The sequence below is a fragment of the Cryptomeria japonica genome, chromosome 6 (assembly GCF_030272615.1).
Source record: "Cryptomeria japonica chromosome 6, Sugi_1.0, whole genome shotgun sequence".
Classification (NCBI taxonomy): domain Eukaryota; kingdom Viridiplantae; phylum Streptophyta; class Pinopsida; order Cupressales; family Cupressaceae; genus Cryptomeria; species Cryptomeria japonica.
Window position 1 is genome coordinate 589007845 of NC_081410.1, and position 13190 is coordinate 589021034.

At 35.3% G+C, this 13190-nt stretch overlaps 1 protein-coding gene across 1 annotated transcript in view; it reads left to right on the forward strand.

Annotated features, from left to right (window-relative positions):
• LOC131035663 (THO complex subunit 1) overlaps positions 1-13190 on the forward strand; it is a 211484-nt gene that overhangs the window by 52624 nt on the left and 145670 nt on the right. The window contains exons 2-6 of the mRNA XM_057967377.2: positions 90-173; positions 499-573; positions 11568-11661; positions 11830-11975; positions 12059-12130. Coding sequence (XP_057823360.2) covers positions 90-173; positions 499-573; positions 11568-11661; positions 11830-11975; positions 12059-12130 — 471 coding nt within the window. The remainder of the gene's footprint in view (positions 1-89; positions 174-498; positions 574-11567; positions 11662-11829; positions 11976-12058; positions 12131-13190) is intronic.

Genomic DNA, 13190 nt, shown 5'->3' on the forward strand with positions numbered 1-13190 from the left:
TCTGATCTAGATTCCTTAACACTATATACCTGATGTTGTGATGATTGTCACTCCACTCATTGTACTTTCAACCTACTCTTATTATGCAGGAGGTATTCAGAGATGCGTTGTCAAAACCTGGACATCCGTCAAGTTTTGCTGTTCAGGCAATGCAAGATGCAGTTAAACCTCAGGTGACATTTCCTTTTTTCAGATTATACTTTTCAATTGCATGTTAGAAAACACAATATCAGATTTGAATAACAAATCGATTGCAGTTGTGCTAATGGATATGCACTAAAAATAATGAATTTTTCTTTTCATGGATGTATGGGATACTGTCACAAATATGTTCATATTTAATGTTCACTAAGGTGCTAATATTGTACTAATGCAATGATTGTTTTGACAATTTGGAATTTACATACATTCTTTCAAAGTTTCTAAAGAGAATTTGAATCATACTTGAACAATTTAATTTTCTCTGATGGAATTACCTCTGCATTTACCTTTCTGCAGAAACAAACTGTTCTTGTTCAAGATGAAAATCAGTTGTTAGAAAATGGGTTGCGGACTCTGCTTCAGGAGTTAGTGGTGAGATTGTTTTTCATTCTTTCTTAGTAACAGTGCCTTCAGAACTATGTAGTTTATGTTTTAGCCCATAAGAATTGGAGTTGAATTTGTTATCGTCATTCCTTGCAACGTTATCAAACAGTAAATTTTTATTGCTAGCAGGTTCTTCTATGCATAATCCGCCAGGATGTTCCTTGTTTCTTAACATTACTTTTATCATTTTTAAAGCTTGATTTTTCAATAAATTCAAGGTTTTGTTCTCTTTGTCCAGATTGATTTTTGAGTTATAAAGTGAAAAATCTGAGAAAATACCAAAGGAAGAGTCAGTTTATTACTCTTCTTTGTTGGTTGGTGCTAGTCCCTGGTGTTACAGCTGTGAATGAGTTCCCAGATGTTTTATTTTGCAGAGCTTTTTACTATGTTTACAATGTATGTTGGATTTGGCAGTGAAAATGCAATCCTCTATGTGGTTTATGTAAATAGAATCCTTTTCCATGCTGTTCATTTTGCTTGTAGATATCCTATTGAGGTAAATGGAGAGAAATATAGACTATATGTCTAGATGTTAGAAAGATTTTCAAGCAGGATGCAACATTTACAAAATGACAAAATAGAATTTTTTCTTGTAACTTGAAGATGTAAGGTATCAGGAAGCATTGGCACTTGTGGGGGCATGCTTCATATTTTTATGTCTACCACTCATCTCAACTGAGGCTAGTTATTCCTGCAGCATATTGTGTTTCTATCAATATCTAGATGGGAAGTAAAATTATGATAATTTTCTCTAGATTATATTTGTAATTATACGTTGTCCTGAAATTTTCGAGGTACAATTTCAAATTTCTTGCATTCCATGTTGCTCAAGAAGTCTCTTTCATTTTGTGAGTAACTGGGTTACCGTGCCAAAATTCATAGTTCAAATCTTAAATGTGGATAATTCATATCAAAAGTTGTAAAGTTGGATTGTCTAAGTGTTTAGATGGTCCTAGAGAAAGTTTGGTTTCAAGAAAAGTTCAAATTTTAAAGGTAGATGTGCCAAATCTCTCTTTGAGAAGTTTCAGAGTTTCCATGTAATTTTGCAAGTTATTTACATTATGACCCCAAAACATTGAAACCCGTGGCCCTTTATCTATCTGAGATTTCAGGTTTCTCGCACACCTTTTCAAGCATTACAAACCTGCATTGAACTTGGAAAACTGATGCATCATTACTATGTTTGGAGATCCAAACTTTGCATTTTACTTCGTAATCATTACATTGCACACTTACATCCCTCCTTAGAAAGTCCGCATCATTAACTAGGCTAGGGATTTGAGTTTTCGATGCAAGCTTGTAACTAACCCAGTTATATTTGAACCTTGAAAGCTTGTGTGCACCATCTTTTGCAATGTTTTCCTCTCACTTTGTAATTACATGACAGCATTTGGACCTCAAAAATCTAGTGGTAAAATCTAACAAAAGGAGTCATTTATTGCTCGTGTGTGTAGATGAAGTCATACGTTTCGTGCTCTTACCTTGTCATTTGCAACATTATTTCTCACATTTTCTTGCTCTCGAATGGTCATTTCCCACTCTTCCTCTTCCTGCAACCTCTGCAACTCCACTACTATCCTTGCTAAGCTAATTTTATAGCCAGGTCCATGTGTCATTACAGGAACGATTGTACAAAAGAGGGGTTTAAAACTTTAAACCATTTCAAGGGTTGTGCAAGTCATCAAATTTTGTGGAGCTTCAATTTGGATTGCAGCTGCTTCAAAGGGGAACTCTTTAACTTTGGGCATTGCTTGATTCTTTAGGGGCCCATTGCTTCATTAAACCCTAGCCTTTACATTTTTATGCTAAGAATTTACATTTTTATGCTAAGAATTTTGCTATTTAAGTTTAAGTTTTCCTAGTGTTTTTGTAGATTTGTTAAAGATTGAAATGAGTTTTTCTCCTTCAGGTTTTTGGTTTTTTAATGAGCTTTTGTAAGTATTGCAAACTCACTCCCCCACTCCAAAATCCCTCTTGGGTATATTAAGCCTTAGATTGTTCACCATTTTAGTCCCTAGTCCTAGAGTGAAACTACAAAATCTCACAGTGCTTTGCTCTTTCAAATTTTTGGACTTCTTAGATATCCTTGCACATCCCTTACAAAACTTCATTTGGAGCTCGAATGCCTACATGCACTCTCGTAATTGCAAGCAGACATCCTAACTCTGCAATCCCACATAAATATTACATCTGACGTTTTGGGCCTTGCAAGCTTCTTTGTAATTATAAAGCTATGTAAAAACCCCAAAGCCTTGTGATAAGTCAATACTCCAGACTTTCAAATTTTTCGAGTAGTTACACACTTACATCTAGAGCCTGAATCCTTGCATGCACTGTTGCAACTGCAAGCTTAAATAGATATTACTTCTGGAGTTTCAGGCCCTGCAAGCATCTTTGTAATTACAAACTGCATCAAAACCCCAAAATCTTGTGATAAGTAAATGCTCCAGACTTCTGGACTTTTCTAGCAGTTACACACATCTTGAGCTTGAAAACTTGCTTGACTACAAAATGATTTGCTTTTATCCTATTTCATCAAAACTAATTTTATTTTGAGCTTATGACATCCCCCCAAAAGATGAAGTATGAGTTCAAAGAGTTTGTTCCCCCTTCTAAAGTCATCTCAAAATTGGTCCATGTTTCAAATGCTGACATAGGTCATGTGGGCTTTGAGGAGTTTCACGAGAGACTGGAGGAAACAAAAAACTATAATTGCCTGGCCAAGGGCATTGTACCAAGTGGCATTATGCAATTAGCTGCTTTCCCTATCTTCATTCAGTCATTGTACAATAATTCCATTGGCTATCGTTAGCATTCAACTAGGTCTCTTAGATGAACGGATACATACATGTGTATATTTAACCTATGTAAAGCACTCAAGTAGTACCCAAAAATGGAATAAACACAATCGTGCACACACACAATTGAAACACTAAAATACCATTGGTGAAACTCTCAGTTGGGAATTATACTTTAGGAAGAGTGAGCTTCAGTTCCTCATGCCATTGATACACAAAATACATTAGTCTTTTACGATGCCCCACCTGAATACTACCCAAAAAGTGGAATAAACACACACACAAATGAAACACTAATATACCTTTGGAGAAACCCTTGACTGGGAATAATTTTTTTGGAAGAGTAAGCTTCAGCTCCTCTTGCCATTGATCCACAAAGTACAGTGATCTTTTAAATTGCTCATAGTTCTTACAATACCCAAATGTACCTTTTTTAAAGTAATATGACTTGCACACGAACTAAATCTCAATATCAGTAACTATCCCAGGCATGGATACAACTGATAGTGCTTTCACTGTAACCCTACAAAGGTCATATGTCATAACCCCTCTTTGGACATTGGATTAAATAAATATGATAATTAAAACATTTATTAATTAACATTTAATAATATTGGAAAATCGTCTCATTTATGAGACTTCACGATTTTCCTCTACTATATGATTATTAATGTTTATTATTATTTGTTATGATTATTATTTATTATTATTGTTATATATGATTGTTATTTATTATTATTTATATAATAACTATCAAACAATTATAATGCAATAAGACAGCGGTCATCAAAGATATGTTAAGGAGGAAATAATCATTAATGATATTAATTAAGACTAATAAATTAGTAATTCGAATAAAGCAACACTAAATTAATATTATATGGTCGACTTATAATATTGATGGTCAACTTCATCAGAATATTAATATAGTAGTGATGATAAAGGTGGCAAACAAATATGGAAAAAGAGTCTAAATTTCATTGATAACCAAATACGTAAAGACCAATATTTTCCACTAACGACCTTAGCAGATCTAGATTGATATTTGACACACAATGTATTGAAAGTTCATTAGTGGAAGTAAGCGGCAATTGAGAAAATTATCGATAACAAAACATCTAGTGCATTTGTTTCATGGAATACCTTCATGCCATCGAATAAATCTCTTTTACTAACTTGGACCGCTCATTCTAAGCAATTGCCTTTGGCTTGTATCACTTGCTTAAGTACCCGATTACACTTGATAACTACTACAAATTATATCGCATTGAACAATCGTTGGTTATGAAAAGGATTTGATCATATACAATACATTATTGATAGCAATGCCCCAGTCATCCCAAAAGTGATTAGCAGAGCGATTAAGTGTCTAAGCGATTCAATAAGAGACAAAGAACAAAATAGAATGTTACCTATCTAACGGTAGCAATAATATTAGAGAGATGTAATCAAACAGATGTCATCTATAGTCCAAGAGATGTTTATTGCCAGCGATAGACGGTTGTGTTTTGGAGCTGCCACTAGCGATAAGTCAGTATAAGAAGAGCTGCGATTATGAGATTATCATTGGAAGAACTAACAGCAGCATGTAAGTTGACAACGTGAAAGGCTACATCAATTAAGATTTATTAAACAGAGATTAAGTAATTTTCAAGGACAACCAAGAGGTGCGATTTATTAAGAGCTAATGTCATTTGTTTGTATCAAAGGATACGACACTTCACCAGCACACCCTCTCATGGCATATTAAACAGACTTCATATAATCCTCAATGGGGGGTTTCGGGGAGGGAAGAATAATAATATAGGGGATAATCAGAAAACTTTAATCTCTTATTTGTATCCTTTATTGGAGCATCATAACTAAATATCTGGGACTCATCAGCAAACTGAAGAAGAGTATGCCTAATACGTCTGCCTCACATATGAAGCTTGATAATAATAAGTAGATGAATTTTAACGAAGTCTGATAATGAATTCTGATTATGTCTTTATGCAGAATTTTAATAATAACCGTAGCATAGACTGAAGTATAAATTAAAATAATACAGGACAGTGGTAGACCAGATCTGGCATGCGTCAGATCTGTCTGCCATTACCAGCCACTAAACATATTACTAACTAGTGTTGTTTTAGAAGTGGTAGGATTAGTAAATTGGCAAATACATAATAATTAGCAACCCTATTTAATTCATATATATATATATACTTAAATTATAATAAGGAATAATATAGGGACTGTAAATATAGATATTAATACAATGTAATTATGATTAATATAATACATTTAGAAATTGCTATGTAGTAATACTTGATAATTTATATAACTAGTAATTAATAAATACGTAAATGATTTATAAATGAATCAGAACAAGATTAATTATTTAGTATGGTAAGTTAACAATTACTTGATAGACTAAAGAAAGATAGTACATCACAGATTGGATTCATGTTAAGATAGACTTGCTGCTTGTTCAAGTTAGTTTAAGTCATAAGCACTTGAAAATAGATTAATTATGGTTAAATTAGACCAAATCCTAGTAGGGGACATTACATCATAGATACACAACTGGCTCAAGGACTTAAATGCATTGCCTTTAGAAGATGATATGAGGATCACAATGCCATAAAACATGGTCTTTCAGAGTATTATAGTTTCTGAATCACTCTTCTTTGTTTCCTCATCAAACTACCATCTAGATCATGATTTCCTAATCTTTCACCAAGGAAAATAAAATGACTGTCCCAAACTTTCAGCACAACATATAAAGGAAATTAATAACGGTGTCCCAAACAACCATTAAGTACAAGGTCTTCTACCTTTGCTAACTGCCTTGCTCTCCTCAATCCATGGTTTGAAACATGGCTTCCTCAAAACATTTGTTCCTCTGTTTTGCTTGCTGTCCTCCGAAGGAAACATGCTGCACAGAAGATGAAGAGGTACTGCCCTCAAAGCTGCTAATAATTGCCATCTTTCCGTCTTTTCTCATTCTTCAAAAACAGTTACATAACCGGGCCCTTCTGCCTGATATTCCTGTGGTTTAAGTAACAAATTAAAAGAAGTGAAGAGACCTTTATTTTGGCAATATACAATGATTTATAACACAACAAATCATTTGTCAAACACTCAAATGGCCACTAACTGCTCAGCTACACTATTGGCTGACTATGGCATCTAAAAGCTGATTAAAATGATCCAAACTCATGCCAAAAGGATCCAATCAGTAGCTACTAGCATGACCCATGGTAGCAATCTCATGCCAAATCAGATCTCAAAACTTGACAAAGACATGTTGCTATAGTCATAAAAATATGCCTGTTTCAAACTTGGCACTTATGGATATAATTGTTTTCCAATGACTATAACTTCTGCATGTGGGCTCAAAATGAGGCTCCTTTTTTTTTTTTCTGAGGTCATCTTTTTGAGAGAAATCCAAATTGTCAAACCATTAAAATTTTGGACATCATTTGGTGCCTTTTTCAAAGACTGCAACAGTCCTGCAAGTTACATTCAACTGTGCACTTCTGCAGCCTCTTCTACTACTTCAACAACCACATGTGGTCCTCAGCAACACTTTGCAACTTTGGCAACCTCATATATAACTTCAGCAGACTCTTATGCAACTTCTGTATCCATATGTGCACTTCTACAATACTTCGTTGGCCATTGCCAACTTTTGTAGCTATTCATACTTTCAACCTTTGTCAACACTAATGGACTTCATCAGCAAGCCCAAGTTGACTTCTATGGGCAAACCATCAACTTTGTTAGGGAAGGTATTTGACTTTCATTTTCAACAACAATTGTTTAACTTTGTCTACAGTTGCCCATGACTTCGTCAGCAATTGCCCACGATTTCATCAGCAACTGCAGTCAACTTCTGTGGCATAGAAAACTTTGGCAGCAAAGACTTACTTCTGCAACAACTATCAATTTCATTAGCAACAGTTGAATTCTGCAACAAGGAAACTTCATCCCTATCCAAACTACTAACCATTTTCAGATCACACCTCCCTAACCAGTGAGCTTTACTAGCCAAAACATCTCTTTGCTTCTTTCTACTTCTCATGGAACTCAAATTTGCGCTGCACATGGGGACTTTGAAATCTGGATTAAGACAATCAGTATAGAAAAATACACCTTTTTACACATGGTTTTTACAAGCAGAACCCATTGGGTCTTTTACAAATGCTGCTCTTACATAGAGGGATTTGGAAACTTGCTACACAAGCAAGAACTTGCAACAACACAATGTGAGAAAGCACTCTTGAAATACCTGCCCACCACAGGTTTTAACACAATGGAGAAAGAGTATCACAAAACCACAAAAGCCCATAGAAACAAAAGAAGTTAGCACTCATGAAGAGTGCTGTCCAAAACTCCTCTCTGTTGTCGGGTAAATATGTCATATTGTAATTAAAATGTTACGTGTGTTAAGGGTCGGTGGTTACATGACGGTTGTCGACAGTTGGCACCGGACAACCTGTACTGACACCTATACATATGTACTTGGTTTCCTATTTCAGTGTGTAGATATTGTTAAAGAAAGCTATGTTCTGAATGTACTGGCATTTGGCATTAATGAATACAGACATATGAGTTCTTCTGTTTACTTGCATTGCTGTATACTGTCACATTTCCTACATTTCTGTACTGTTATGCACTGTTGAACACACACACCCCTCGGGGGAAACCACTTTCTTGTACCCACATAACCTGAAAATTGTCCTACTACCTTCAAAGAAAATCGGAGATCCATGAGCATGGATCAAATGCTCTTAAAAAAGTGCTGCTGTCCCACTGCAACCAGCTAAGGAACAATACTGCTGCAACTTGTCAAGAGTGCAATTAGTAAACAAATGCACATACAGGAAAAACTAGGAATACATGTTCACCTTTGCACTTTGAGTGGGTTGCTCATACCTTGGCTCCACACCTGACACTTGTCCAAGTGTCATAATCTCTTGCTCAATGGAGTTAGTCCCAACATTCGGGCACACAAAAATTGAGGATTTGAACATGCAGCTACAGCCAGTGACAACCTTCTATCCAATCTTGAACAAAGTCTTCTTACCACTATCGTCTTGCTTTGAAGATAATGTCTTCTCTATATTTTGTTCCTTAATTGTGGCCTCTATGAGTGGATGTGCATTCACGTTGGCAATCTATGAGTGGATGTGCATTCATGTAGGTATATTGATTATTTTATTTTGTTAGAGAGGATGCTTGAGATGTAGGAGTCTCTTCAGTTGATGATGGTTAATTTAGAGTGGACTGTATGTCGTATTGTATAACTGCTGACTTTATTATTAAATTTTTTATTCTAATTCTCTAACTTGACTTGTTTGAAAATTTTGTTTGCAAACATGTTTTCTCTTTCATCTTAGGTGTTGTAGATGTCATTAGATATGCTGATATGGAATATCCTAGTCTTGAAGAGATTTATGAGACATTTGATAGCATGCTTGGGTAGATGAAGCAAGCAATTTGTATTAGGGATTAAATGAACAACATATTAGGTCCATTGTGATGTGGTGCTGGAACACTATGTACACCTCACTCCATATGGTAACCTGTGCTCTAAATCCCAAATGGTATGCACCAAAGGTGAAAGAAGGGTTAATGAGGGTCCTTTGAAAGATGCATTCAAGTGAAAAGTTATCGATACATAGAGCACAATGGTTTGCCTTTACCAATCTTCATGGTCTAACATTTAGCAAACCAAAGGAAAAGATAGATAGAATTACATTAGCTCTAACTGATCATATTGGATGCTGGACATGGCATGAGACAAGGATACACCAGAGTTGAGGATGCTTGTTATTTACCTCCTTTCATAGGTTGCTAGTTCCTCTATTGCAAAGAGGAATTGATCCACATACAACTTCATCCATTGTATCAAGAGGAATAGGCTTACCTCTAGATGATCTAGATGAGCAAAGAAGTTGGTGGCCATGCATAGTGCTTGGTGACTTCAGGATTGTTAGTCTTAAGAGTATTGATAGACTCTAGGTTATGGTGGGATATGCCATCTAGATTGATGAGGAGGAGACACCAAATGGATTGGTTGGAGTTCTCTTTGATGAAATAGATCCTTATAGTGGTAGTGGTTTAGAGTTACACTCCAATTCCGATGCAGTGTTGGCAGAATCTAATTAGGGGCAATCTCATATTTTCAATCACTATGTTTTTGTGACTGTCATTGTGTTGTTCAAACTTGTATCCTTTGGGCATTTTGTTGTATTTTTTAGTATTGTATCATATTCATTTTGACAATGAATCATGGAAGCAATTAGACAAGTTTTCGCATTTATTAATTTGTTCTACTCTCATGTGAATTCTCAATTCAACTCTACTGTTGTGTATTAAGGATTCTATAATGTATATGATGAATGCCTTGTCAATGTTCTATAAATATTTGAAATTTCCCATATTTTTAAAATTTTCCTTATTTTTATATAGCTGTCCCCTAAAATGGTCTTAAAAAAATCAGTCCTGGGAACACACCCCCCTGTCCCCTGCTGTCTCTATCCTAGGAAATTGGTGAAACATAGAAATTATATTCGTATCCATGAATCATTGAAGTAGCTCAGTGGGATTTAATTGTACAACCAAGAAAAATATCATGTAAGAGCCAAGATAGAGCTCCGATCCTAAAAGAGAAGAAAAGCTGCAAGCTATAAAAAGGAGATTGCAACCAACTAGGGTGGGTAAACATAAAACAGGTAAACCTTACATGTTGGTACAAATGATTTCATGTATTCAAAATGAAAAGTACAACCATAAGGGAAGAACACCTCTTGTCAGAGAACATGAGATACCCTTAACCATTTTTCTTTCTTTTAGTTTTTAATTATTTTATAAGCGAGTTGGACTCTGTTTGTTTGTTGTTTTTTTGAAATGCTGCTTGAATATCTAATGCCTTTATTGTCTGGTTGAATTATCGCAAATGTAATAGGCTTAATCACAGAATATGTGTAGCAAATTATATTCAATACAAGTGAGAGTAGAAAAAGATAAGGTAATTAATCTTTTTTGGGGACATTTTATGCATCACTGAAGATTTGAAGGCCATCAGATTGGTTTTATATGTAAGATAGTTTTGGTTTCAGTCCAAGAAAGGAGTACTTTTTCACATGAGTACTCTTTTTTCTTCTTCTTAAGATTATGGTAACTATCCTTAAGGTAATATAGGTAATACCATGTATTTGAAGGGTAATAAGTATGTAAGCAAGTCCATATGCTGAGAAGAGAAAAAAAGATTAGTAAGAGAATATTTGGGAATTTTTCATTGAATCTCTGATAGCAATGAACATTGAGTACAAGAAGCCACTATTGATTAAAGTAACTCATGACTAAGATAATTTTTTTTCTTTCATGTTATTGTGTTTTGGGTTCTTTCTATACTAACATGCATTCCTCATTGATTAGGATTGGTGTATAAATATGCATATTGACTTGTTGTAAAGTAATGCAACTGCTTTTTTTTTCGTTTGACCATGCAGTTTATGCACATACATTTTATAGTCCTCAACACCCTACTCAAAGAACTAGTTGACTCAATGTGTGGACTTTTATTGATTTTGTAAGTTTCAAAAGGTTCAAGTTCAATCTTCCAGCCCGTTATTTTTATCTCCAGTCCAGCTTTTCCAATTGCAACACTTAATGCAGCATGCTTATGAGTAAAGTATTAATGTTACTGAGTTTTTTTTCTTGTCCGTGTACGAGTTTCTGATCTGTCATGTTGAACTAGTCCTGGGAAACATTTTCTGTTTAGGAATGTAATCAATAGAGTTAATGGCATGAATGAGTGCTGAACATAGGTTACCATTAAATTTATTGTATGCAGGGGCATATTATTTTAGAATTGTGGTGTACATCATTCTAATGTAACATCCACATGTAGGATCAGTATGCCATATGTCTTCTTGGTAAATTTATTACTTTCAGATTAAATTCTCTTCTACTACAGCACAAAAATGGTAGATGATGATTTTTGAATGTAGATAGAATCCAGCTTCAGCACAACGCTATGGAAATTTCCAACCACAAATATTGTGGGTCCTGGATGAACTTTGGCCTTTTTCATTCCCTAGCTTAGTAGATCAGTTTAAATTTTTGTCAATTCGGGAAGATTTTATGAACTGGAAGTATTGCTTCATGCTTTACATGTCAAAATTTCAGGCTGCGGCAGTTGAGGCCGGAGAACCAGCCATGCAACATGGAGGGTCTATCGTGGAGGGAGAAAATAGTCGTGGACTTATCCCGAGGCTTCTTGGTGTGTTAAAATTATTACTTTTTGTTTTTTGATGTTATCCATTATCTTGCATTATCTCTGGCCTTTCATAAATGATTCACTTATTTACAAGAATCAGTGGAAACACATTACTTTGAATTTTGTTCTTACTCTTCCTTCATTCTTTAATCAAATTTCTTTCTTTAATAGATATCGTGCTTTATCTCTGTGAGCGAGGTCATGTGGAGGGGGGCATGATATTCCAGCTGCTAGAGGATCTGACTGAAATGTCAACAATGAAAGACTGCAAAGAAGTTTTTGCATATATTGAAAGCAAACAAGATGTTTTGGGAAAGGTAAGAAGTTGGAATATTTCATTAGACCTGGCATAATCAATATATTTGTCTCATTTGGACTCTAAGAAGTGCTGCCTTGCCAGCAAGAGCTATTTGGAAGAGGGAAGCTGGTCATGCTTAGAACATGCAATCAACTCCTTCGGCGTCTATCTAAGGTACACATAAGAATCATCAATGTAGACATGGAAAATTATGAGTGTTACACAGGTCAATGTATCCCATCTTTCTAAACTATTGTATAGGAAAGCATTTACAAGTTCCTTTTCTAGCTCTTTTAAAAGTGTATGTTAGACAGTAGATTTTAATAGGCTGTTTATATTAATTATCAGATTTCCACAATCGATAATATTAATCTGTTGTATTTCTGGAATTAGATTGCGTTTAGTTTTTTGCATCAACTTTTCGGATCACACTCCGTGATCCATCATCAGGACAGTAGATGTCAAGTATTTTGTTGGACATTCTATTTATTTTCTAGCTTGGCATTTTTCCATTTACTCTTGATCATATTTGCCAGAATTGGAGTTGGCAAGATCAATAAAGCCAAGCCTGTGCAGAATTATCCAAAAACTGCAGCCAAAACTTGAGAAGAGAATTGACCAATAAAAAAATCATAAAATGCAAAACATGTCACAAATGTATATTTTCTTCATACTGCAATAAGTTAACTTCAAAGACTTCCAACTACAATCAAATGTAATATTACCTCTTTAAATGCTATGTTATCGGGTTCTTCAGAACCCTTGTAATGTCCCTGCCATTTAGGGATCATTAAACTGCAAAACAGATTTGTTAGAACACAACAAACATATATATACATATATAAGTAATCCAAATTATAATTTAACTTCAATGCTTAATTAACATAATCATAATTTCTATCTAATAAAAAGGATACGAATGCCATACAAAGTATGTCCTTAGGCGGCTGTGAAGCTCGCTTTCTTGGAACCCCTTGGTTCCAAGATGTCCTTAGGCGGCTGTGAAGCTCGCCTTCTTGGAACCCCTTGGTTCCAAGCCCTCCAGGAAATCGAAGATGAATTCGAATCTTGTCTTGGGTGTAACCTTTTACACCCAAGCCCTCCAAGGAAGACCCTTGCCTTTCCTTGCCTTGGGTGATGCCTTCATCATCCCAGTCCTCAGAAGGGATCGGTCCGACCTTTGAGTCCCGTCTTGAGTATAACCTCTTACACCCAAGCCAGCCAAGGAAGACCC